The sequence below is a fragment of the Atractosteus spatula genome, chromosome 8 (assembly GCF_055471065.1).
Source record: "Atractosteus spatula isolate fAtrSpa1 chromosome 8, fAtrSpa1.hap1, whole genome shotgun sequence".
In the NCBI taxonomy this organism is placed as follows: domain Eukaryota; kingdom Metazoa; phylum Chordata; class Actinopteri; order Semionotiformes; family Lepisosteidae; genus Atractosteus; species Atractosteus spatula.
The window spans coordinates 60,181,801-60,205,095 of record NC_142713.1 but is presented as its reverse complement, the minus strand read 5'-3'; the positions used below and the strand labels follow the sequence as shown (position 1 = coordinate 60,205,095).

Genomic DNA, 23,295 nt, shown 5'->3' with positions numbered 1-23,295 from the left:
TCCAGAAGCTGGGCAAGGCAGAGCCAGGTCAGTTCCCCAAAGGCCGATCCCTGCTGTGAATACGGCCCTCTCTGCCTTTCACTTCCCAAGGGAGCCGCCGGTGTCCCCGGTTCGAGTACGATCACCTGGGGCGTGCAGCAGGGCCACCACTGATAGGCTGCTTGGAAGTATATCTCCATTCGCGCCTTGATTCTGCTCCCACTCAGGCTGCTGGCTCGTGATGAAGAGGACCTGCAGCTAGACTGAATAACGAATCATTAAGGCTTGTGTGACTCTTCTACACTGGATGTGACCTGCTGGGCTTTCCCCTCTCTCCCCTCCATGCTCTGCTTCTCCCTGACTCACTGGGCTGACCTCCTTCCCCTCTCCCTGCTCCTCTCTCTCTCCTGAGAAGGACTGGAGCAGGACTCGCACGCCGCGCACTCCACTCGCGGCTCCAGGTCTGCCGGGGAAGGGGAAACACTCCCTCTGTGCGGACTGCTGTCAGTCTCAGGCCCGTTTTATGGGCGATTCCTCAAGAGTCTCTTCTCCCACAGCTGCCGCCCTTCCATCAGTCAGGAATTCCCCCTCTCACTAGCGCCACCTGCTGATTCGCCCTTGCTACCCCCAGAGACAGGCTCTCGGCTCGCCTCCTGTAGTGGGCTGGCTGGGCGGAGGGTAAAGGCGCTGTCAGTGTGGAGCGCTCTCCCAGACAGGGTCTGGTGGTAGCTCTCAGCTGGTCACCCACCACAGCTGGGCCCCGGAGTGGCCCTTTCCTCCCCAGCTATGGTTCTATGCAGGAAGCAAGAAGGCAGCTCCCCACGCATCCTCACGGCTGTGGGACGGCCTGGAGAAGTACCCAACTCGAGCGTTTCCCTGTACCGTCTCCATGGCACTATCAGTACTGCCCTCTCACTCCCCAGTATCTGCCCACTGCCTTGCTTTAGCACACTGCTGCCCCAGCTCTTCCGGAGACACTCCTGACAGCTCTCTGCCTCCCTGGGAAGGTGGGGGAGCCCCGGTGTGGTCCCCACCGGAACCACGGGTGTCTCTCCTAAGCCAGACTACCACCGTGCCTTGTGTGTGGAGTTTGCATGTCAGCCCACGTTGTCACAGGCAGCTCCCCAGTTTCCTCCCACAGTGCAAAGACATGCCGTCTAGGTAAACTGTGTTTCAAAAATGCCCCAGGTGTGTGTGTATCCTGCATCCTGGACTGGCATCTCGTCCAGGATGTAGTCTTGGGAGCTGTAGTCTGGTTCGTCTCTAGTTCACTGTGACCATAGAAACCGTTACACAGAATGGAAAGATGGAGGAAAGAATCAGACTAACACTAAAGATCATGTTCAGAAAAAAGCCTGATAAAAGGATGTGAATGACCCTACCCCAACCCGGGAAATCCCATCCGTCTGTGCTTACAAGAACTCGTGGTGGCCGAGAGAATTAATATCCAGGATTTACCAGAAACAGACAGCACTCAGATATCCCCAGCCACCAAACAGCATCACGCACACCCTTTAAAAACCAAACAAATTTAACTACATGCATGTGAAAATGTGCAGAAAATACCCGGCACCACTAATCTAATCGATAGGCTAATGAAAACCCACTGTGTAGCTGTTTACAAAGATTGGAGGCCTGGAGCTCTTGCTGAAGCTGGTTTGCCACAGCGCAAGATAGCGTAAAATACATGCATTCTTGACAGGCAAGGTGATTTCTGACCACAGACTAAAAGAATATATATTTTTGTCATCTTAATGTGGGTATTCATGGTGTGCTTGTATTTTTGCTGCCTTCTTGGTGCCAGTGGGCCCCACTCACAGGACTGGCCTACCTCCGATAGAGAAAGAGCCATCGTCTCTCCTGTGAATAAGCAGGCGGTCGATGTGCACCGCAATCGGGGAGGGCTCTGGGTCTGAGGTGTTCCCGCGGGGGCCGTCGTCCTGCGAGGAGAAAAGTCGCACACATCTCAGTACGGGCCTCTCTCTTCCGGTGCAGTCTCCGAACCCCTGGCACGTCTCATTACGACGATGGCGGGAAAAAGAAGCCCATCTCGGCGAGCCTGAGGGGCCGCAGGGCTGAAAGCAGCGCTCGCACAGGGCCCTGCAGCAAGGCCGTCCTCCTGGGCTCGACAGCACCGCGCGGCCAGGACGAGCACCCGCCAGCCTGCCTGCCCGCAGAGGGCCGCCTTCAAGCTTCCCCTCCCCAGCGCCACACTGGGCTCTGCTGGCTCGAACCCGCAAATGCACTCCTTCAAAAAGCCAGCCCAGTGCCCAGGTGTGTTATCACCTTCAGCTGCTTAGAGAACAGAAACTAGGGGCTTCACGCACAGTAGGTGCCTCACAATTATAATGCACTGAAGTTTTAGTGAGGAGCACCTTTTATAATTAGGTTTTGGCTTGGTGTCCCGTATAAAAACCAGAGTGCTTCAAAGAACAGCAGAGTACAGCGAAGAGTTCTTGTTTATAAGCCACCCACTGCTTTCTCACACACAGCTCCGCGAGAACCAGGAGGACTTCAGGCTAAAATCTGCCGTGCAATTTTCAGCTGCCATAAAAGGCGGATAGGCCGCACAGCGCCATACTCTCCTCCCTTTATTTAATGAGGCTGTGCTTGCAGGACTCTCTTTTCATTGATGGTAATGGAATGTGTAAAAACAGCACCAGCAAGCCCCTATTGTAAAGAAAGCCGGATTTATTCCTTTTGTATATCATTCCACAGGGTCTCAGTGAAATGGATTTCTTTCTGGAAGAGGATAAAGCAGTAATAGCAGCCTCGCTTTCACAACACTCTCTCAAGAGGTAGAGAAAAATCCCTTCCACGGTCAGGAGGATAAAAATAACGCCAGCATTTCCGACAACTAGACTCTGGTGGTCTCTTGAACCGGGTTTTCCTGAAAGAGAGCCTGCAGGGGATGGAATTTGCACTGGAGAAATGAAAATGCACACACTTAAGTCACCCTGCGATGCGGAGGAAAACACACCTTAACCTTTAACCTCCCTATCTATTGTATTTTGAGATGTAATTGAAAATAATCAAAATTGTTCCTGTATCTTAAATAAAGAGGGAGACTGACTATAACAACTATTTTTTTTTCAAATTGAAATTCTCATTTGACTGCTCACAAGCTATTTAACTGCAGCAGTGCTGCAGCACACGTCGGACATTTGTATGAAGTGAACTTTTACTGCGTTAAAAAGCTGCAACTCGGGGCAACTGTGTGCTTCACTTACCTTCAGGTTAATCCGGGTGTCAGAAATGGTGACCTTCATAGGAAGCACCTGGGAGGCGGAGCCGTCCTCTACGAGCCGGCCCAGGTTCCTGATGGAGGACAGCAGGAAGTCGGAGCTGACCCGATCGATCTGGCACTGCAGGAAGCCGTTCTGGGCCGCCAGCGGGGAGCAGGCCGCGGCGCTCGGCCCGCTGTCCAGGCGCAGCCTGACCTCCGGGGTGGACTTCCTGCGCCTGGGGTGTGTGGCAGCACCTGCCCCTGTGAGACACAGCCACGCGTCTTTTCAGTGGGGCACAGGAAGCACATCCAGCAAGAGCAAAGGCCCACAATAGCAAACCTGCCAGTTACATTAGCAGCACGCTAGACAACACGTTAAAAAAACCCAAACAGACCGAAAACAGGATTAAAGATTCAGTACGTTGCAATTTCTAGTAAAGGAATTGCAACCGAAAGTGCTAGCTCTTCTACTCTTTATTTATAATAATAATAATAATAATAATAATAAAGAATATTAATAAGTGTGAGGAGCCTCCCAGTTTATGGCTTTCATTACGAACCTGCTCTTGATTTTCATACTAGGTAAAATGTACATATTCAATTCATAAAAATAATTCCCTTTTATTCTGTAACATAAAATGTCTCGTCTCCCCCTCACGCCTCCGACGCCGGCAAGTGGAGAAAAGCGCAGCGGTGAATGGTTTAGCGGCTTGGGACTGGGATTATAATTAACTTCTGCCGAACGGGAGTAACAGCGAAGGTTACTCTGGATGGCAAGAAAGGCTACTGAATCACACGGAGCAACTCAGGTGCAATCTATCAGCCTTGTTTCTCCTACTGTGGAAAAGTACCATAAGCTGCTGTTGTGTATCTGCAGTTAAAAGGTATTCACATTAATGTATGGCACTTAACAAAAATGCTGTCTTTACTGACTGCTACAATTAATCTTCAAACTTGGATATTTGAAGGAGTCAGTTGTCTGGCAGGCCAGACCGATTTAAACAGTTGTCTTCCACAAGTACGTCCATCAATCTATCAGGACCATCAGACTCTTATTAGACCTAAAATTCAACCACAAACATCACTTTTTGTCGCTGGTGAACAACATGGAGCTCGCCCGAAGCAGGTGAGCTCATTTTGCTGCATGACACTTGCCCTCAACGAGTATGATCAACCAGGTTTGTGGGCTTGCAGCTGTGGAAGCAGTACAAACTGTACATCTCTGACACAAGCTTCGCCCAGCTTGCAGTTCGCACCTTGTAAGAATTCCAACATATGGAAATAAACTCCTTTACTACGCCTGTGGGATTCTGTCCCATTCCTCCTGTCGAACCCGTCTCCGAGCCCCGGGAGCCGCAGGTCTTCCCACAACTGTTCAGTGGGGCTCATGTCTGGAAGGGAGGGCTATCCAGAGCACACAGTAACGGTCACATCCCCGTCCCCGCAAGATCGCCATTCTTACAGGACCAGCATGAGGAGACACACTGCCCCGCAGGACAGCTGTCACTTTCGAATGAGCCCTCAAGCCGCACACATCATTCTGATGTCTATCAGCCCTGCAGCAACTAGACACTCCTGCCCAGCCCTTGAGCCACAGTCACGCCTGCCCACTGATCTCAGTGACAGTAACAGACTACATCTGGCTGTGACATCTCGCCATGCTGGAAATGCCCCTCTGTGAAACACCCCAGACAACAAGCCAAAGTGCAGAAATAGCTCACAATGTCTTAGAGTGCCTTCAGAAATTCACCCCCTTGGATCTTTCCACAATTTTTAATGTTGCCACCCGAAGAGAGATACATTTGCATTGGATTTTTGTCACTGATCTACACAAATTCATCATCAATAAAGTCAAAGTGGCTTACAAGTATGGCTGATTTGATTATTGATTACTATTATACAATTAATTATTGATTAGTATTCTATTAGTTTTATTATTCTATTAGTACTATAAAGTAATGTCAAAATTTGAACATGTAACTTAAAAGGAAGCACCAAAATAACACCCCCTTTGCTACGACAATACAAATTAAACCAGACTATATCAAATTTTCCTTGAGATCACTTTTAAAACCTGAGTGGAGTCCAGCTGTGGTCGGTCCCACCTGTCTACATAAAGTCCATCAGTTGACTGTGCATGAGGATTGCAAAGCCATGAAGACCATGGAGCTGTCTGTACACCTCTGTGATGGCACTGTGAGGAGGCACAGATCTGGGAAGGGGCATAAAAACCCTTTTTGTAGGGTGTTGAAATTTCTGAGGGCCACTTCCAGGTCCATCATTAGGAAATGGAAAGACTCTCGCTAAAGCCGACCAAACAGAGCAACCAGACAAGAAGAACTGTGATCAGAGAAGTGACCGAGAACCCAGTGGGCACCTTGACAGAACTACGGAGCTCTATGGCTGAGATCAGAGAACCTGCCCAAAGGATGACAACCTCTTCAGTGCTGCACAGACCCAGCCTCTATGGGAGCGTGGCTAGATGGAAGCTCAAAGTACCCCTGGAGTTTGCAAGGAGACACATGGCACACCTGGTGGCAAAACATTCTGTGATCTGATGACACAAAACTTGAGCTCTCTCTGCCTGAATGTCTCCGTTTTCTGGTGCAAAGTGAACACAGCTCATCATCACTGCAACACCATCCCCACCATGAGGCACGGTGGTGGCAGCATCATTTTATGACGATCTGCAAAGATGCACGTGTGAAAATCCCCAAACCCAGATGTGCAAAGCTGATGCAGAAACACCCAAGAAGATTCAGATCTATAACGGCTGCAAAAAGCGATTCTACACAGCACTCAGGACTCAGGAGGCGAATACTTCAGTAAAGAAGATATTTTATACATTTTTGCTACACGATAAAATAATATTTCCCCCCTTAAACTGTTGTATACTGTATGTTGTTGGGGGATTGAATACTTTCTGAAGGCACTATAGTCCAGCCTCCAACATACCAGTGACACACAAGTATTCTCATGATAAGGGGACATATTGTTTTTTCTGTGCTTTTCCTTCTTGACTTTCACAAGGCTCGACATTCCGCAGGTTTGATCAGCTCATCACCTGTGTTCAATCAGCTCTCTCACTAATGAGGCAATTTAATGCTCAGGCAACAGTTCCAATATTGACATTCTACCAATGGTAAGTCAGAAATGCCCTCCCTTCCCCATTAACTAAACTCTTCTGGCAGCCTCTCGAGGCAGTGGTAATATCCACTGAGCGGAAAATTGCTAATAGCCTATACATTGAAAAATGTGACAACTGAACTAAAAAAAAATTAAAGACCAATAAGTCCTGCTCTTTTTACAATTAAGGTTATAAAACCTACAATTAGAACATGTATGGGGATTAAGAACAGGTTAATGGACAGGAAAAAGGTACAAATAAACACTCAAATTGAGGTGATGCAAGCAATTGTTAATGTTAATAATTAATAGTACTTAAGGGAACTATTTTAAGACTGATGCTCCTCCTAACTTTATTGTGGGTTGTGGGAGTGTGGAACAAGCTGCCCAGGCATGTAGCTGAAGACCAAGGCCTGGCTCTTCTCAAAAAACACATGGATGAGATCCTTGGTTCAATCAGCTGCTAACTACCAAGCCCTCTCTGTAACTGTTCCAATATTAAAGATGTAGACTTTGGTATGATTATCAAACCAATTAACAATGCCCATCATACAATAAAAGGAAGGTTAAGATAGAGCTCTAGACGGTGAAAAATAATTGTACAGATTTAAAGCAAATTCAGGACTTGATAAACACAAGATGCTATTTAATGTAAATAAGTGTAGGGTAGCAAAACCCACAAATATAAAATGTAAAACGCAAAGCACGAGGGGTTATTTATGAGGAGACTTAAGTGATTATGCAAAAACACTACCGTCATCTTCCATGCAAAGCAGGGAAACAATCAAACAATGTTACAATATACAGGTACAGGTATGACATTTAAATCAAAGGGATGTTACATTACAATAATGAACGGTAAAATGCACTAGCAAGACCCCAATTGTGATCACCGCATTACAGTAAAAACAGAACAGAGGTCCAAGAAAATGAAAGGCCTTAGTCTTGAACAGGAAAGACAGTGAGGAGACCTGAACCGTCTTCAAAACCCTTAGACACTGACAAAGCGAAGCCAGTGGCCTCCTGAATGGACCTTCTAACTGTGGAAGGACCCCAGAGAAAAGGCGCATTCACAGCTGACACACAAAGGCCTGAGGGAATACAAAGACACCCGTGGCTGCTTTCAAAAAGACAACCAAGGACTATGACAAGTAATAGAAAAAGAATAAGAATAAAGTAGACATAGAAGATCAGAATTCCCATCTCCTGTCCTACTGCCAGAGCATCTTCGTTCATAAACATCAGATAAGCCCTTCTTTTAATCATAATAATTCCCTACACTTCTATATCACTTTTCTGGACACTCCACTCAAACAGGTAATGGGGATCCCCTCCACCACCACCAGTGTGCAGCCCCACCTGGATGATGCACCAGTACTCTCACCACACACCAGCTCTCAGTGGGGAGGAGAGCAGAGTGATGGAGCCAGTTCAGAGATGGGGATTATTAGGAGGCCATGAATTGGTAAAGGTCAGGAGGAACTTTGGCCAGGACACCAGAGTAGCTCCCTTACTCTTTTTTGAGAAACGCCCTGGGATTTTTAATGACCACAGAGAGTCAGGACCTCAGTTTTACATCTCATATGAAGGACGGCACCTGTTTACAGTATAGTGTCCCTGTCACCATACTGGGGCATTAGGACCCACACAGACCACAAGGTGGACACCCCCTGACAGAGAGAGGTCTACATTATATGCCGGGCTTAAGCAACCTTGTTATCAGACGATATTTGGTGGACAGCAGTTTAAATGGTAAAACAGATGTAAATCAAGGCACCATGTCAAAACTAAGTTTAAAAAATAAGAAATTTGTACACGTGTAGGGAATCGCATTTTACAGCTGAGACTATGGGCTCTTCAAAAGCTTTGGATCTCCTGTCAGGATCCTGGGATTAAAGGCACAGAGAATCCCGAAAAGCTCAGGATTCAGATAAACCCCGATTCCCGCGGCCGGTTCCTACCCAGGCTGCGGTTGCTGAGGTACTGCCGGATGCTCACGTTCCCCAGCTGACCGGTCACCAGCTCGCTGACCTCCAGGTACACGGCCAAGCTCTCCCCCTTGATGTCCAGGCCGCAGTTGGCACCAAATATCTTAAACACCACCACCGACACCTTGAACAGGACAAGGACACGGAAAAGGCCCTGAGCTGAAGAGCCAACAGGCAAGTGGAACAACAGGCTGCACCTTACACTGGGAACGCTGGGATCTTGGACGAGCACTGAAGACGACAAAATTATAACGCTCAGTTTTAAAGTGAGCAGCATTTGACCTACAGACCACCTACTGAGGTGTATCTCACACTACAGGTGTCCTTATACGTGAAGTGAGGAGTCTCACCGAGTCGAGTGCAATTTAAGTAACATACAGAGTGAAACTCTGCTGCCCTGTGCCCAAACACAGGGGCGTGACATCCAGCCAGTGCCAGCCCAGCTGAATCAATTCTCTGTGCAGAATCATCAGCAGCTCTCTGTCGGCTCCAGCTCTCGGACCCCCAACGCAGAGCCACTCTTGTATCTACACAGCAGGTACTAGAAAGACAGACAGCGAGCTACAAACACACACTCGGGTCGAGACCGTCGACGCCTCTTTGCTGCGGGACCGAGTCAAGTCACGCGGAGGGCCGAAGGGCGCGTTACCAAGTCCAGGGAGCTCTCCTCTGCGCTCTGGGAGGCGGCACTGACGGCGTCGGGCGACTCTCCCCGGTCGTGCTCCGGGCCCAGGGCCTCGTTCGCGCTCTCCGCGGGGCTCTGCTCGCTCGAGGCGTCTCTGAAGCCCGCCACCGACACGTCGTCGGAAATCCCATCTGTGGCAAGAAGTTCGACGTTTTCCTTTAATTAAACCACCTGCTGCAAACAAGGCCTCGTCTATATTGATTAAGCATCTCAAGACACAATGTCTGTGCTGAAAGCATGTCTCTTCCACAAATCAGCCAACCAAGCTCACCACAAACAAAGCATTTTCTCAGTTTCTCTTTTCTGGACTCCTTTCCCAAACATATTCTTTTTTTATACTTTATAACAGACACATTCCTCCTAATAAAAATACAGTGAAAATAACCAGGGCTTAAAGTACTGCTAGTTATAGTATCTGGGCAAGTACAAAGTACTTTCTTCCCAACACTAAGATATTAACCTGCATTTGCTGCTTTTTTCATTGCCTTTCTGGAAAAATCAAACGTTGTACTAAAATATTACGCTTGCTGGTGTGCTCTATGAAGAATCGGCTACACAGCGCATCAGCAGAGGACCAGAGAAGTCAACAGCATTTCCTGAATCTCAACAGTTCTGCTGCAGAAGAGTTTGAATTGATCTACTGCCACCTAGTGGAATCTGCGGGAAAGAGTCTCTTTTCTGCTGAGAAGATACGGAAACCTCATCTTCTCAAGACCGATACTCGAGTGTCTCCGAGCGCGCCACCGAGAGCCCCTCTCCCCTCGAACCCCGGGCCGCGTGGGCGTTACCTCTCTCCGCAAGCAGAAAGCCATCGCTGCTGTCGCTCTCCAGCATGTTCTCCTCCAGCAGGCTGCTGTCGATGGAGATGTTGTCCAGCGACCGCAGGGACGGGCTCTTCTTCAGGGCCTTGTAGGACACCGAGAAGCTGGACTGCGATCTCTCTTTCATGAGCCTCCCGCTTCAAAACACAACGACAAACACCTTCCCTATTGCAGCGCTGTGCTGAAAGCGGTCTTTTCTAACGCGTCGTAAAGGTTGAAAACGTCCTTTGGGTCCATGAATTTGTTGCCAAATGTCGCCTCACCGTAACCCTGATGCTGGCCCAGCTGTCCCGCGGGGAGACACCAGCAGTGAAACAGCGTTGGCCTCGTGGAAGCCCGGCTCATTAAACGCAGTGACTGCCCGGACTGACACACTGCTGGTCCTGCTGTCCGGCCATGTAAAAAACACTGATGTCGGAATCAGGTCTTAGTTAATGCGCTGAGAGAAATACAAGAGGGTGCTCCCCGTGATACCCAAGAGTTACGCTGCACAGAACTTTATGTAAGGCAGAACCCACTCAGATACAATACTTTCGCACATAAAACTGCCATTCCTGCAATAATACAAAATGCCACTGAGACAATGTTGTTATCACTGTGCACTACACAGTACTGTCCTTCAGCCTCGCCTGTCTTTTCTCCCAGGGGACGCTGGTGAGCGAGACCTCTCTGAGCCCCTCTCTGTGACAGGGGGCTCCCGTTAATTCAGGGCAGTAAAACCCCCCAAGCCTGCCTTGACCCCCCACTCAAGGGACACCCACCACGCGAGTCTAATAACAAAGATGAATTCGGGCAAAGAGCTTTGCAGAAAACTACTTCACACACTGTATCTTAATGCCCAGTGCTGGCTTCCTCTTCAGCTGTGACAAGAAGAGTAACATTGCACACAAGGTGGACATCATTCCAGACAGGACTGAGGCCGCACGCAAGCGCTCATGAAAAGTCGGATTTAAATATGTTGAGGAGTACCTGCAGTGTTCTTTACTAAATTTTACAGTTTATATCTATTGCATGGCTTCTAACATGTTCAGCGCCCTTATCTTGACGCAGACCAAGTTCAAGTGCACGCCTCTTACATCTCCAGGTTGTTAGGAGGCAAACAGTTTTAAAGCCAAACACTCTGAGTTTTTATTGTACCAGACATGTACCTGGTCCAGAAATGTCCACTGACAGGCTGAAGGAAATTAAGCTCAAATTAAGTTCTCTGCACTGCGCCACTGAATGCTAATGCCGAGACCCAACTGTGTTCAAGACCTTCGAAGACAATGACAACGTCAACCCAGCGGGCTTCTCCAGAATGAACACAGCGAAACGCCAAACAACGGACAGAGGAGTGGAGACTAGACACTTTAAACACTCAACGGGTGAACTTAATGAACATGAACTGCTAAAGAAGCACTGTCAGTTATGAAAAAGCTATCATTCTTAAAATCTCTGATGCCGGCGACGCTGACTGACAGCAGGAGACGGGGCCGGACTAAGGATGGAAACAGCAGCACAGCCACTTGTCCACACACGGCGGCGGCTGCGCTTCCTGGCACCGGACACAGGCCTGCGGATGACCAGCAAGGCTGGAGGACCTCCTCCTGCTGTCCGTCTGCCACCCATCTGCCCGGCTCTGCACTGGGCAGCTCGAGAGAGGCGTCAGAGCCAAGGCAGGGGAAAGTGTGAAGGAGATGACTAGACTGCGCCTGCCTGTACAAATAACGTGAGAAAAGGCTAAAAAAAAACCCTGAAGGTACTAACAGATAAACTGAAACTTCTGAATCTTCCTGAATCAGTCACTTTCCTATACCAATACAGTGTGCAAGAGTATAGTATAGAGGTGCTTCTCTGCAGTGAAGAGACCACCACATAGTCACAAACATAAGACACAGCACATTTCCATAAGAACCTCCATCTACATTCCAGCTGGACTATGAGACAGCCCTCTTCAGAATTACGTCCTTGGCATTGTGAACAATACTGAACACTTCACGACGGGTAAATTGTTTGACAGCGATTAGTACGTATCAAGGGACTGGCTGCAGGCACAACCTGTAGAAGACCATTTTTGTCCTCGTTCTGAACCCTTTAGTTATCCGATCTCTGAGGTCTCTTAGGTCCGAACCCATCTGATTTCTGCGGAGCCCCGAGTGGTCTTGGGCTGCAGGATGTGCCAGGACACAGACTCCACACACTACTGTCCAGACAGGCCCTGTCGGCGCTCATCAGCCCCTCGCAGCTCAGCCAGCCTGGAGCCCCATAGCAGACAAAACATGTTTGTGTCTGAAGTGCGCAGGGCAGGCTTTGACATCACCGCAGGGTATGAACAGAGAGGACCTAATTCTGAGCCTTTAACGAATACAGCAGATGTACACTCTCCACTGAGAGCTACCCCGCATGGCTGTAGGAGTTTGGAACAAGCTACCCTGCCATGTTTTCAAAGCTCACACCCAGCAGGACATGATCAACAAACTGATCACATACCAGCAACCAATAGTATCCTTTCTTCATTAGGGAAAATGGGATTTTCGTCCCCAGAATGGAATGAAAACTGTCTGCAGATTGCCAGTATGAAGGCGGATAAAATCTGAAATGAATAAAGACATCGTTCTCAGGGCCACAGAGGGTGAAGAACCAAGTATGGCTCAGGGTCAAAGGGCCTTCAGGAGGCTTCTTTGCGGCCATGCCCTTTTATTAAACAAACTGGACTGAACTGCTCTTCACCAGGCTATCTAAACTGTTTCCAGTTAGATGGGGCGAGCACAGCATACCGCGTCGCTCATTAGTTGACATCCGCAACACGGAAAGAACAGAGAATCCTCACAAGGGTAACCAAGCCGATGACGGAGCACGGTTCCGGGCTCAAAGGAGTCACGAAAGGCTCAGATGGATGAAAAAGCAGAAGACACCAGAGGATGCAAGATGCCACAGCGCAGTTCAGCGGAGGTTCGCAAAGTTTTCATTCATTACAAAAAAAGGCCCTTTTCCAGAAAACACTTAGGAAGACGCACACAAAAGCGAATCCCTTGCAGTGCTCTGAATCCAAGCAGCGTTTCATTATAGCTTCGTACAGCCCCAGTCACTTCCTGTTCTCACCAGGAATGGGCATTTAGAAGTGATCAGTGGATTTGCAATAAAACTATCCAAAATATTTCTGCACATGGCACAATGGCAGTTTCTAATCTGGTTATCCCACCTTTCAGTTATTCCCGAAAGTTTACCAACTATACGACAGGTGTCCGTAAATTTAAAAGGCACTTAATAGGTCAAGTCAAGAACGAACATAGCTCACGTCAAGCCCCCCAGTCTTAAGGAGCTTAATTTGGAACGCACGAGATAAGAGCTTTAAGCAACCTGCAGGTTGATGTCACACCCTGAAATCTGTGCCTTGATCGCCACACACGGCTGTGGCAGCTGGCAAACACTTTGCAGCATCGGCAGAAACAAGGACCCTTTCAGTACCTCGACATCGACTGAGGCATCCTGGTCCCCGGAGGTCTCTCTCTGCTGCCGTTGCAGTCTCTGGAGGCACCGGGGTCACACGGAGAGTCTCCCGAGTCTCCCGCCCTCAGCCTCCCGTCTGCAGCACCCGGGATCTCGTTCTGGGGAGCTCGCCCGTCGGCCAGGCTGTTGTGCTCCTCGTGGGTGTGATCGCTGACCGAAAGGGGGTCGCCGGGACCCCCGGAGGTGTCCTCCAAGTCCCCAGCCGCGGCTCCTGTGCCGTCCTCCCCGTCCGACCTCTCGGAGCAGCTCTTGGTGACGTAGCCCGGAGTGGGCTGCAGCGGCGCCGGCCCGGGTGCCGACGCCTCCCCGCCCGGGTGGCACAGCAAGTCGTCGACCGAGGACGAGTTCTGGAGAACCGCAGCCGGCCCCTTCCCGGCGCACGCCAGAGCCTCGCCCCCGGGCTCCAGCTGCACCTGGCTCTCGGAAGGGGAAATGTCGGAGTCTACGGGGCTGACGTGGTCGGACCCTGGGGACTTGCCCCCCGTCTCGGCCTCGGGAACCGGGTGAAGCAGCAGGGCCACCTCGGCACTCTTCAGCAGCAGCCCCACGCAGACGTCGCCCTGGCCCCTGTGCTTCCCGGCCGCCAGCTCCAGGTCCTCCTGCAGGGTCTGCTGCAGGGACCGGAGGGACTGCTGGAGGCGCAGCAGGAAGAGGTACTGGTAGTGGCTGACCTGCAGGCTCAGGTGCTTCTGGACGTGCACCAGGACGTGGACGCCCGCCTCCCCGGGAGAGGGGGCCGACTGGGAAGACGTGGGAATGCTGTCCAGGGAGTGCGGCTTCCTGATGCCATTGGTCACCGGCTCGGAGTCCGTGCTGTAGTAATCCTTCAGGAGCTTCTTGCGCTGCAGCCGGCTGCTCAGCTCTGCCGACTCGCTCTTCGGGATGCCCAACGACGGGCGCCCCGGGGCGAAAAGGTGCTCCTGGCTCTGGGCGTGCCTGGCAGGCTGGCACACCCAGATGGAGAGGGGAAAGGAGTCCACAAAGGGCACCGGCCGACCCCTCCCGCTCTTCATCCCCTCATAATCCACCCAGAACTGCGAGAAATGCACGGCCCACAGGTCGGTGGCAGCCGAGGTCTTCAGTGCGTTTGTGCTCAGGGTGGGCGTGACGAAGCCCCTGTAGATGTCGTGCATCTTCGTGTCCTGCTCGTGGGCGTGCCTCTGGAACACCGGGTGAAGGACGCTGAAGCTGTCCGGCCTTTTGGGGAAGCCCGTGGAGGCGCTGCTGAAGAACTCCTGCTCCTTGAAATCCTGCAGCACGGCCTCCAGGCTGGAGCGCGTGCACTGGGAGGAGTGCCTGGTGTTGGTGGCGACCATTTCCGAGGTCTGGATGGAGATGGAGCACGGGAGGTCCGGGTGGCCCTTCAGCTCCTTCTCCAAGGGAACGATCAGCTGGGAGAAGGACAAGACACAGATGAAGTAGGGAAAAAGAAACGCAGTGATGAGGCTTAATGAACATAACTTAAGGGGGAACAACCTAATAGATTTAAAGTCCGGATGAACCTGCAATGTAGCACAGCACAGCCAATCACTCTCTCTCACCAAACAAATCTCAAGGGACTATTGAGAACCAAAATTCCTATTGCATTCTAAATGTTTGCTTTCATATCAGCTTTTACAAAATGCTTTTGCGCCACTACAAGGATATTTTGTCCCAAGAAAGGTGATGTTTAGTTCAGCTCCGGCCACGGGGCAGCTGGATCTCGACTGGACCGGTGAGCCCGGCGCACCTTCAGCATCAGCCCGTCCACTCTGAAGTCCACGTGCTCGTCGGGCTTCTCGTGGTCGTCCAGCTTGTACAGGGCCATGAACTGCTCCAGGCTCTGCCGCAGGTCCAGCGCGAACTGGTTCAGCCACACCAGGCTCCGGCCGTCCAGGACCAGCTGCAGGGCGTTGAGCTGCACGTACAGGTTGGGGCAGGGGACTGCAGAGAGCGAGGGAGACCTCAGACACCAGGAGCGCTCCACATTCAATAACCCCCCAACACCACTACTGCTGCTGCTTGTAAACGTCACTCCGCACAGCACCTTTCACAGTTACTTCTCAAAGCGCTTTCCGGTAAGGAAAAGAGGGAACAAGGAGAAGAGGTACCAAAACTAGCACAACTGAAAAACAAGGGTTGGGAGTGCGGAGGAGGAAGCAAGGGGCAGCCTTCCTGAAGAAGGGGGCTTTGAGTCTTGGTCTGAATGCGCTCAGGGAAGGTGGCTCTCTGACACGCTTAGGGACTGAATCCCAGAGCGCTGAGGCATAGCGAGAGAAGGAAAGCTGAAGTCTTGGCGAGGTTTGTATTCAGCAGGTGTGCCTTTGTTCCATTTCTCCCACACTATAAGACAGCAGAGTGGAGAAGTGTTCAGGGCTCAGGACTTCAGACTGGGGGGGGGGTCTTGGGTGGGGAGCTGCTGTTGTACCCTGGAGTAATGTACATCGCTCAAGACTGCTCCGGTGAAATGAACTGCTCAGCAGTACATACTGTATGGGTACAAATATAAGTCACTTTGGATCAGACCATCAAGCAAATTAAATAATAATAAAGTTGTGAAATTAGATTGGGATTTTCACAGCTTTATTATTATACTTCACTGCATTTGAGTACAGTACATCACCACTGCTAGTACAGATGTGACAGTAAAGATACGATTTTAACCAAATTGTGGTTTGCCTTATTTCCCTAATAACTTAAGCTATAAATCAACACAGAATAATCAGCACTCATTATTTGTGCTAAATTATGATGCACTAGTCCTGTTATGCTGGCAATGTTACTACAAATGGTCAGAGCACTTCAATTGACTCATTATGCATTAGTTTGATGATGATTCGTTTTACCCCACTGATGATGTGTTGTTGCAGAAGTAACCCTACACAGCACGACAGGAACTGCAGATTCTGACACTGGAAGTCTTTGACTGAGGAGCCAACGGGAGCTTCACACAAGTCAGAATCCCCCTAAAAGGGGGACAGGTCACTGAATTCTGAGGAAAAGCCTTGCAGGTATAGAAATCTGACTCTGACCTGGGGTCATTACTAGTGACCTGGCTTGAATGCACACTGCTCTATGTGACATGTCACTGCGATACGTGCTGTAGATGACACCTCAGGAATAGCTGAAAGGTGGGAAGAACATCATCAGGAAAAGCCACTGGGCCATGGGAGGAAATATTTCCTATGACCCAATAGGACTGATGATGGTCACTCTTACAAACCCATTCATGGTGATAACATAGGGTGACCATGGTTGGTCCTAGACTATAAAACCGTCTGCAACACTGCTGGAGTTCAGGGGGATGTGTCCAGTGGATATGGCCATTTTCATCACAAACTCATGTCAAACCTGCACTGGACTGCGCAGTGACCCCTACACTGGGCACTCACTCGGGTAGTCCTTTCCGTCGGGAAAGTAGTACTCTGTGAATTCCAGATGAACGGCCGGCATTTCCTGAGGAAGGTAGAGAGTCCTCTTGTTGCAAGAGACCATGGCTTTGGGGACTGAACGATGCTGCTCCGCGGTGGACACCTAACACATTAAAACAAGGATGATCAGAAACGTACGTTTCACAAATACGGTAAGTTAGGCAGCTGTTACTGTTCTGGTGCAGTGCAGGGGAAGCCCTGGGACAGCCCAGACCCAGACCCGACTCTGGAAGAACGAAGAGATGCAGCGATAACAGCCCAAGAGTGATCACTTTATAATGAGTACAGATGTTTAATGTTCCTTTAATTCAACTGATTCCAAATCAGAATCAGAGCAACCTAACTACCATTAACAGCCCATTAATCTGAAAAGATGCACCCAAGGACAGGTAGGCTCTATTTGAGCTCCTCAGATGGAATTGTGCACAGTAGACTTAGAAGATCAGAATCCCATATCCTAGCTTTATCTTACTGCCAGAGCATCCTAGCTCACCAACATCCGATAAGCCCTTCTTTTAATCATAATAATTCCTTACACTTATACAGCTCTTTTCTGGACACTCCAATCAAAGCGCTTTACAGGTAATGGGGATCCCCTCCACCACCACCAGTGCGCAGCCCCACCTGGATGATGCAACGGCAGCCAGAGTGCACCAGTACACTCCCCACACACCAGATCTCAGTGTGGAGGAGAGCAGAGTGATGAAGCCAGTTCAGAGATGGGGATTATTAGGAGGCCATGATTGGTAAAGGCCAGGTGGAAATTTGGCCAGAACACCAGAGTATTACCCTTACTCTTTTTAAGAGATGCCCTGGGATTTTTAATGATCACAGAGAATTAGGACTCCATTTTTACATCTAATCAAAAGAATGGCGCCTTTTTACAGTAGTGTCCCTGTCACTATAATGGGGCATTAGGACCCAAACAGACCTTGAGGTGAGTGCCCCCTACTGGCCCCACTAACACCTCTTCCAGCAGCAGTCTTAGCTTTCCCAGGAGGTCTCCCATCCAGCTAATGGCCAGGCTCACACCCGCTGAGCTATGACTCATATCTGCAACCCCATATATGTGATGGATCAAACTGAGCACCATATTCAAATTAGGTCAACGTTATCAAGTAGGTTTCCTGTGCAGAAATAAAAACAAGAGGTACAAGCAGGTACCAAGCTGAACAATGACCTGGTAGATACTGAAGTCTGCCATCCTTAGCACAATGGAGCTGGATATTAATTGGGTCTTGGGTTGCTGGCTGGGTGTGGAGAATGCATTGGTTGAAGTAGTGGAGATCTTCCCTGTAGAAAGAAAGCAATTTAAACCTTCATTTACAAAAGAGTCTTAGTTTCCATCCACAAAGAGTAACAAACCGAGCCAAAACAAGAAAGATAAGAAAGATACTAAGCTCTTCCATAAAAGGTTGATTGTATCGAGTTTTGATTTGAAGTGCTAATGACATTTTAGACTAAGGGGGCAAATTAGTTTCTCCATAAGCTTGGCAACGATAGTTTTATGAATGATAATAATTGCTTACACTTATATAGCGCTTTTCTGGACACTCCACTCAAAGCGCTTTAAAGGTAATGGGGATCCCCTCCACCACCACCAGTGTGAGGCAGTGAATAAGAACTGAAGATTAGGAAGGCTTTGATCAGTAAACCGCAAACTATGAAACCTGCCGTCATCTTAGCAGGAATATTTGCACGGAGCACTTTTAGCGTCTGGACAGAGGAGAGCCAGTAACCTGGGGCACCGTGCTGTGGAGACCCCTGCGATGTGGCTGAGGCCGGAGCTTGGGAGGAGACACGGTGGTCTTTCACGGCGTTTTTCAGCATGTCCACGTTGGCCCGGAACTCGTCCAGGATGCTCCTGGCCCAGGCTTCTCGGGATTTCGTCGCCTCACTGTAGTGCATCCAGTGCACACAGCTCTCACCTGAGCACAGCAGGGAGACAGGACAGGACCGGGCTGACCTCACGGCTCGCACAGCCGCGGGCCTGGGGTGAGCTAGTTACACTGCAGGCTGAAAGGCTGACTTTAAAAGTCCAGAGACCCGTGAAGGTACTGTGCTGGGAGAGCCCATACACCAAACCTGGGAAAACGAAAATGCACACCTCTGGACTTGCATTATAAGTAGCAACACTACTGCGTAGTCTTAGATCTTTTCTTACAAAGTATAAAAAATTATTCTTTTTTAATTTGGAGCCACCTGATAGTTTGCTTTTTATACCCTCTCGAAGTGGATTTACGAGGAGGTTATCAGTGCAGAGGAATGAGGCCTGGGCATGCTCCCACACCGCGCAGCGGTCGCCTGCTCTGCACTCGGAGAGGGGTAGTGCAAGCTCACAGGTCCCAGGACCGTCACCGGGACCCTACAGCTCTGGCCTACTCAGCAGCAGGAGACAATAAGCACTGCTAGACTCCCAGAGAGCACCCTGACTGACCAGCCAACTCGGGGACAGCCCCAGTCCAGCAGGTTTCTACACCTTAGATCGATTAAGTCATTTAGAAATTGTATCGAATAAAAATCAGAAACAACCCCCCAACACCCTTAGTGACCAGAGCTGACCACTTCTGATCTAATCCAACCTGAAACTAGACTATTAAATTTATAATGAACCTGCGTGGCGATTCAGGTTGACCAATAAAACCTACAGAACTGTTGGTTCTCCAGGTCTAAGGCTGAAGACAGCTGCCCCAGAGGCACTGTCAGTCTTTTCTGTCCATAATTCTCTCATCATATTAAGGAAAACAGTTGCAACACCTCCTACAGGGAAAGTCAGGAGGAACGGCTATACACCCTGTGCGAGTGCCGGTGTCTCACCTGCTCTGTGAAAGGGGTAGTAATCCACGGTCACCTCGCTGAACGACAGCTGCATCGCTCCCCCAGTGATGCTTTTATTTATTCCTGCAGTGAAAAAGAAAAAAAAACATCACCAAAGGCTAGAGCCGTCACTGCTAGCCCACTCTGAACTGCAGGTCCAACAACGCTTAAAAGCACTTAAGACAAGATGACTTTATTAGCCCTATACAATTTCTTGCATTAGGAATTTGTCTTTTCGCAGACCCCAGCTTGCTCTCCATGAGACACACAGACAGGGAGAGAAGCTGGGGGTCAGAGCGCAGGGTCAGCCGTTTATACAGCACCCCTGGAGCAGCTGGGGTGAAGGGCCTTGCTCAGGGGCCCAACGGAGTAGGATTCCTCTGCCGGCCGCAGGATTTAAACCGGCAACCTTCTAGCCACAGGCGCAGATCCTGAGCCACAGAGCCACCGCTCCGCCCCTTAAGTCCACCCTCAGAAAATCAGCTTGTGACCAGCCCGCTACAAATTATTTAAGACAAGTAAAATCTAACAGTCAGGACTCCTGACTCCTCCGAAAAATTATAAAACATTTAAAATGTTTCAGGAACCAAAAGCAAAAGGTTTTGCTTTGCAGCTGCCATTATTCACACGCGCATCAAACACCTTGCAGATGATGGCGTGCAATACGAGCGGGCAGCTGCTGTGAATCATGGGTATGCATATCAACCAGATCAGAACTATCTAAAGAGAATCTAACTCCGCCCTGGGAGCTGGCCAAAGCTGATTAATATTCATACATACAGAACACAGGGTATAAAACTAATCATTACATCCCACTGCAGCGTGATGTTACAAGTCAGTACACTTCCGTGCAACACCGCAGTGTGGGCTGAAAAAGACTCCTTGGATACAAACAGGAGGAACAGCCTGGCTTCCTGACAAAAATGGCACAGCAGGGCAGTAAAGAGACTTCCTCACTCTACAGGGGTAACGCACAAAAGGCACACCTGGCAATGCACAGCGGAGTAATGCATTGCAATAAAGATTGCTGATATAAAATGCATTGAAAAGCCACCCTCAGACACTCGCTTTGGAACTTAAGCCAGCTGGCACTGAATCAGCTTCACGCTGCTCCCAGTGCGATCACGGTGATACATATTGAACAACGGAACAGATTCCCACTGCCAGCGGCTGGAACGGAGGAGAGCTGCGTGACTCGCAGGACGTTACCCCTGTCCTTGGAGTGAATGTCGTCGCAGATGTGCAGGTCGAGGTGCGTGATCTGCAGGTGGTGGGAGGTTTCCCTGACGTCGTAGGAGCTGAAGAGCTTGGCGATGGTGGCGTTCTGATCGGCGGGCGTCTGCTGAGCGCGCACCTGCTGGGAGGCCGGGGCCGGGATCGCGCCCTGCAAGACATAGGCAACCCCACAGCAGGGGACCGCAGCTGCAGTTCAGCGCGGAAACACCAGGGGGCAGCATGCAGGCAACAGGACAGGAAAACAGGCTTGGAGTGAGCCGCTGTAGAGTAGACCCATAGGCAAAACACTGGGCAGGGGTTTAATACTCTTGTTTCAGAGTATTAAAATGCTGATTTCTGCAATTCCTTGCGGTATTAAATATTACATACAACAATGTGAACAGAAGCAGCAGGGAGATTTCCATACTATGGAAAATTGAATTAAGTGTGCATATTCACAATAGTAATACTAAAATGAAAGGGTGCATGTTCATGATGCCACTGCTTGCTGTGGTTGCCATAATCTGAGAAACCAATGCTGCACAAACAGAAAACATGTTGACAAATATACACATATAGCCTGGGGTTGGGTGTTTCAGATATTGTTACTACCTTTTAATCTTCTTAATGCCTTCTTATGGCCTTGTTCCTTTTGTAGAGTCTATGACTGCAGGTGTGATTTTGAGGGTCTGAGCTGAAAGATGACAATAGAAGCCCCAACATGCAGCACCATTTCCCACCAGCAGGTGGTGCACCAACACAAGTCATCGAGATGGAAGCACAAATGTTTTAACGTGAGCAAAAGGAATCGGTGCAAAAATGATTGTTAAGATTTCCAGAACATAAGGAAGGATGTTTAAGAACGAATGCAAATGAAAGGACCCTTTAGACCCATTTTGCTCATTTGGCAGTCTGACAGTCAACGTAATGTAAAGTTTAACTCAACCATTTCTTAGAGGCACACAGTCTGAAACTCATATACTTGAGAAATGAAAAGAAAGGCCTTCTGTTCTTCATCCTTACTGAATTCCTGCTTAGCTGCCAGGTGTGACCCTGTGCCCTTTTTTCGCTGCTGAGTGTAAAACCGTGCCCTGGACTGAACTTTTCTGTTCCCTCTAAGATCACAGATACAGCACCTGAAGCAAATCACCTCCCAACCTGCTTTTTTCCCCCTAAACTGAAGAGACTAAGCTTCCCTATCCTGTCCGTATAGACCAGCCTCCTGAGAGCGGCTGCTCCTTTCTGAAAGTGTCTTAGCCACGCGTCCTTCACCACGTCCTGGGCAACCACTGCCCCGTCCAGGGCAGTTCAGCTTTGGGTGGAAGGAGGAGTCCCGCGCCAGCAGTACCACAGGCCGAGGCTGTGGGGGTCTTGGAGCCTCAGGGAGCCAAGAACACCCTGGCCGAATAATCCCACCCAGCCTTCCATCAGCGGCTCTCGGAGGCACAGCGACCCCCAGGGTCACGGTCCGCCACTGACCTGACACCACTCAGACCCCAGCCTTTACTCGGTACAAACAACGATTTTATTACGTGAGCCATACAGCAGGCCCACAGTTATTTTTTTTACTGCTTCCCCATGAGTCTACACAAGCAGCTGGTCCCTTTTGTACATAGCTTCCTGTGGTTCTGAATCAGCCATGCCAAATATAGAGTGAATGAGCCTACTACCTGCTCACAGTGTGGATCACAGTGCGCTTGTCAAAGTGAATTTCACTTGCCAAGTGTCTGTCTTCTCCACAGTTCTGTCTCAATACACACGTAATTCCCTTGCTTCCGTTTCTGTGTGCCACTCCCCCTATTTTAGTACTACCTGCAAATTAAACTATATTGGCAACTCTAGCTGAATCAACGTTGTTGATATTGTATAGATCACAAAGAACAAAAGCCCTAAAATGGTTCCCAGTGGCACACCACTGCTTACATCTGGCCAATTAGAGGTTTTACCACTGAAGCAGGCATTGAACGCTGTTCATTGTTTTCCAGCTCTCAATACAAGTGAATTTATTACCTTGGATTCCAGAGGTATCTTATCAAACACCTTCTGGAACTGTAAATACCTGTATTTTATGTTAAAGCAGTTCAGGTGGGGAGCTGCGTCAGCATGCGTAGGCTGCAAAGGAACAAGTAATAGGTTTATTCCATGCTGAAAAGAGAAGAAAGAGAACACAACCTTTCGGCCGTGGAGCCTTCTCACACGTGAAGAAGGCTCCACGGCCGAAACGTTGTGTTTTCTCTCTTCTCTTTTCAGCATGGAATAAACCTATTACTTGTTCCTGTATTTTATGTTGTCTGCTTTAGTTTTACCTCCTCATTGCCCCTTTGAAGAATTCTATCAAATCAGATAACAGGATTTTCCGTCCATCCATGTTCTAATGTCTTTATCCTCTACAATTCCAAATTTATCCAATGTCAATTCCAAAACTTTGCATGTGACAGAAATAAGACTGATTGGCATATACTTTCCTGGTTCGGTTCTACGAACTGTTCAGTACAGTTTTATGAAATGAAGTTACATCTGCAATCCTCCAACCTATAGG

At 49.3% G+C, this 23,295-nt stretch overlaps 1 protein-coding gene across 1 annotated transcript in view; it reads right to left on the bottom strand.

Annotated features, from left to right (window-relative positions):
- The window catches only part of bltp3b (bridge-like lipid transfer protein family member 3B), a 59,161-nt gene that overhangs the window by 4,852 nt on the left and 31,014 nt on the right, over nucleotides 1-23,295 (bottom strand). Inside the window, exons 8-19 of the mRNA XM_088923459.1 lie at nucleotides 20,751-20,925; nucleotides 19,542-19,625; nucleotides 18,464-18,652; nucleotides 17,905-18,017; nucleotides 16,686-16,827; nucleotides 15,044-15,237; nucleotides 13,273-14,705; nucleotides 9,793-9,962; nucleotides 8,969-9,135; nucleotides 8,293-8,443; nucleotides 3,210-3,466; nucleotides 1,811-1,919 (exon numbers count right to left, since the gene is read on the bottom strand). Coding sequence (XP_088779585.1) covers nucleotides 1,811-1,919; nucleotides 3,210-3,466; nucleotides 8,293-8,443; nucleotides 8,969-9,135; nucleotides 9,793-9,962; nucleotides 13,273-14,705; nucleotides 15,044-15,237; nucleotides 16,686-16,827; nucleotides 17,905-18,017; nucleotides 18,464-18,652; nucleotides 19,542-19,625; nucleotides 20,751-20,925 — 3,184 coding nt within the window. The remainder of the gene's footprint in view (nucleotides 1-1,810; nucleotides 1,920-3,209; nucleotides 3,467-8,292; nucleotides 8,444-8,968; nucleotides 9,136-9,792; nucleotides 9,963-13,272; nucleotides 14,706-15,043; nucleotides 15,238-16,685; nucleotides 16,828-17,904; nucleotides 18,018-18,463; nucleotides 18,653-19,541; nucleotides 19,626-20,750; nucleotides 20,926-23,295) is intronic.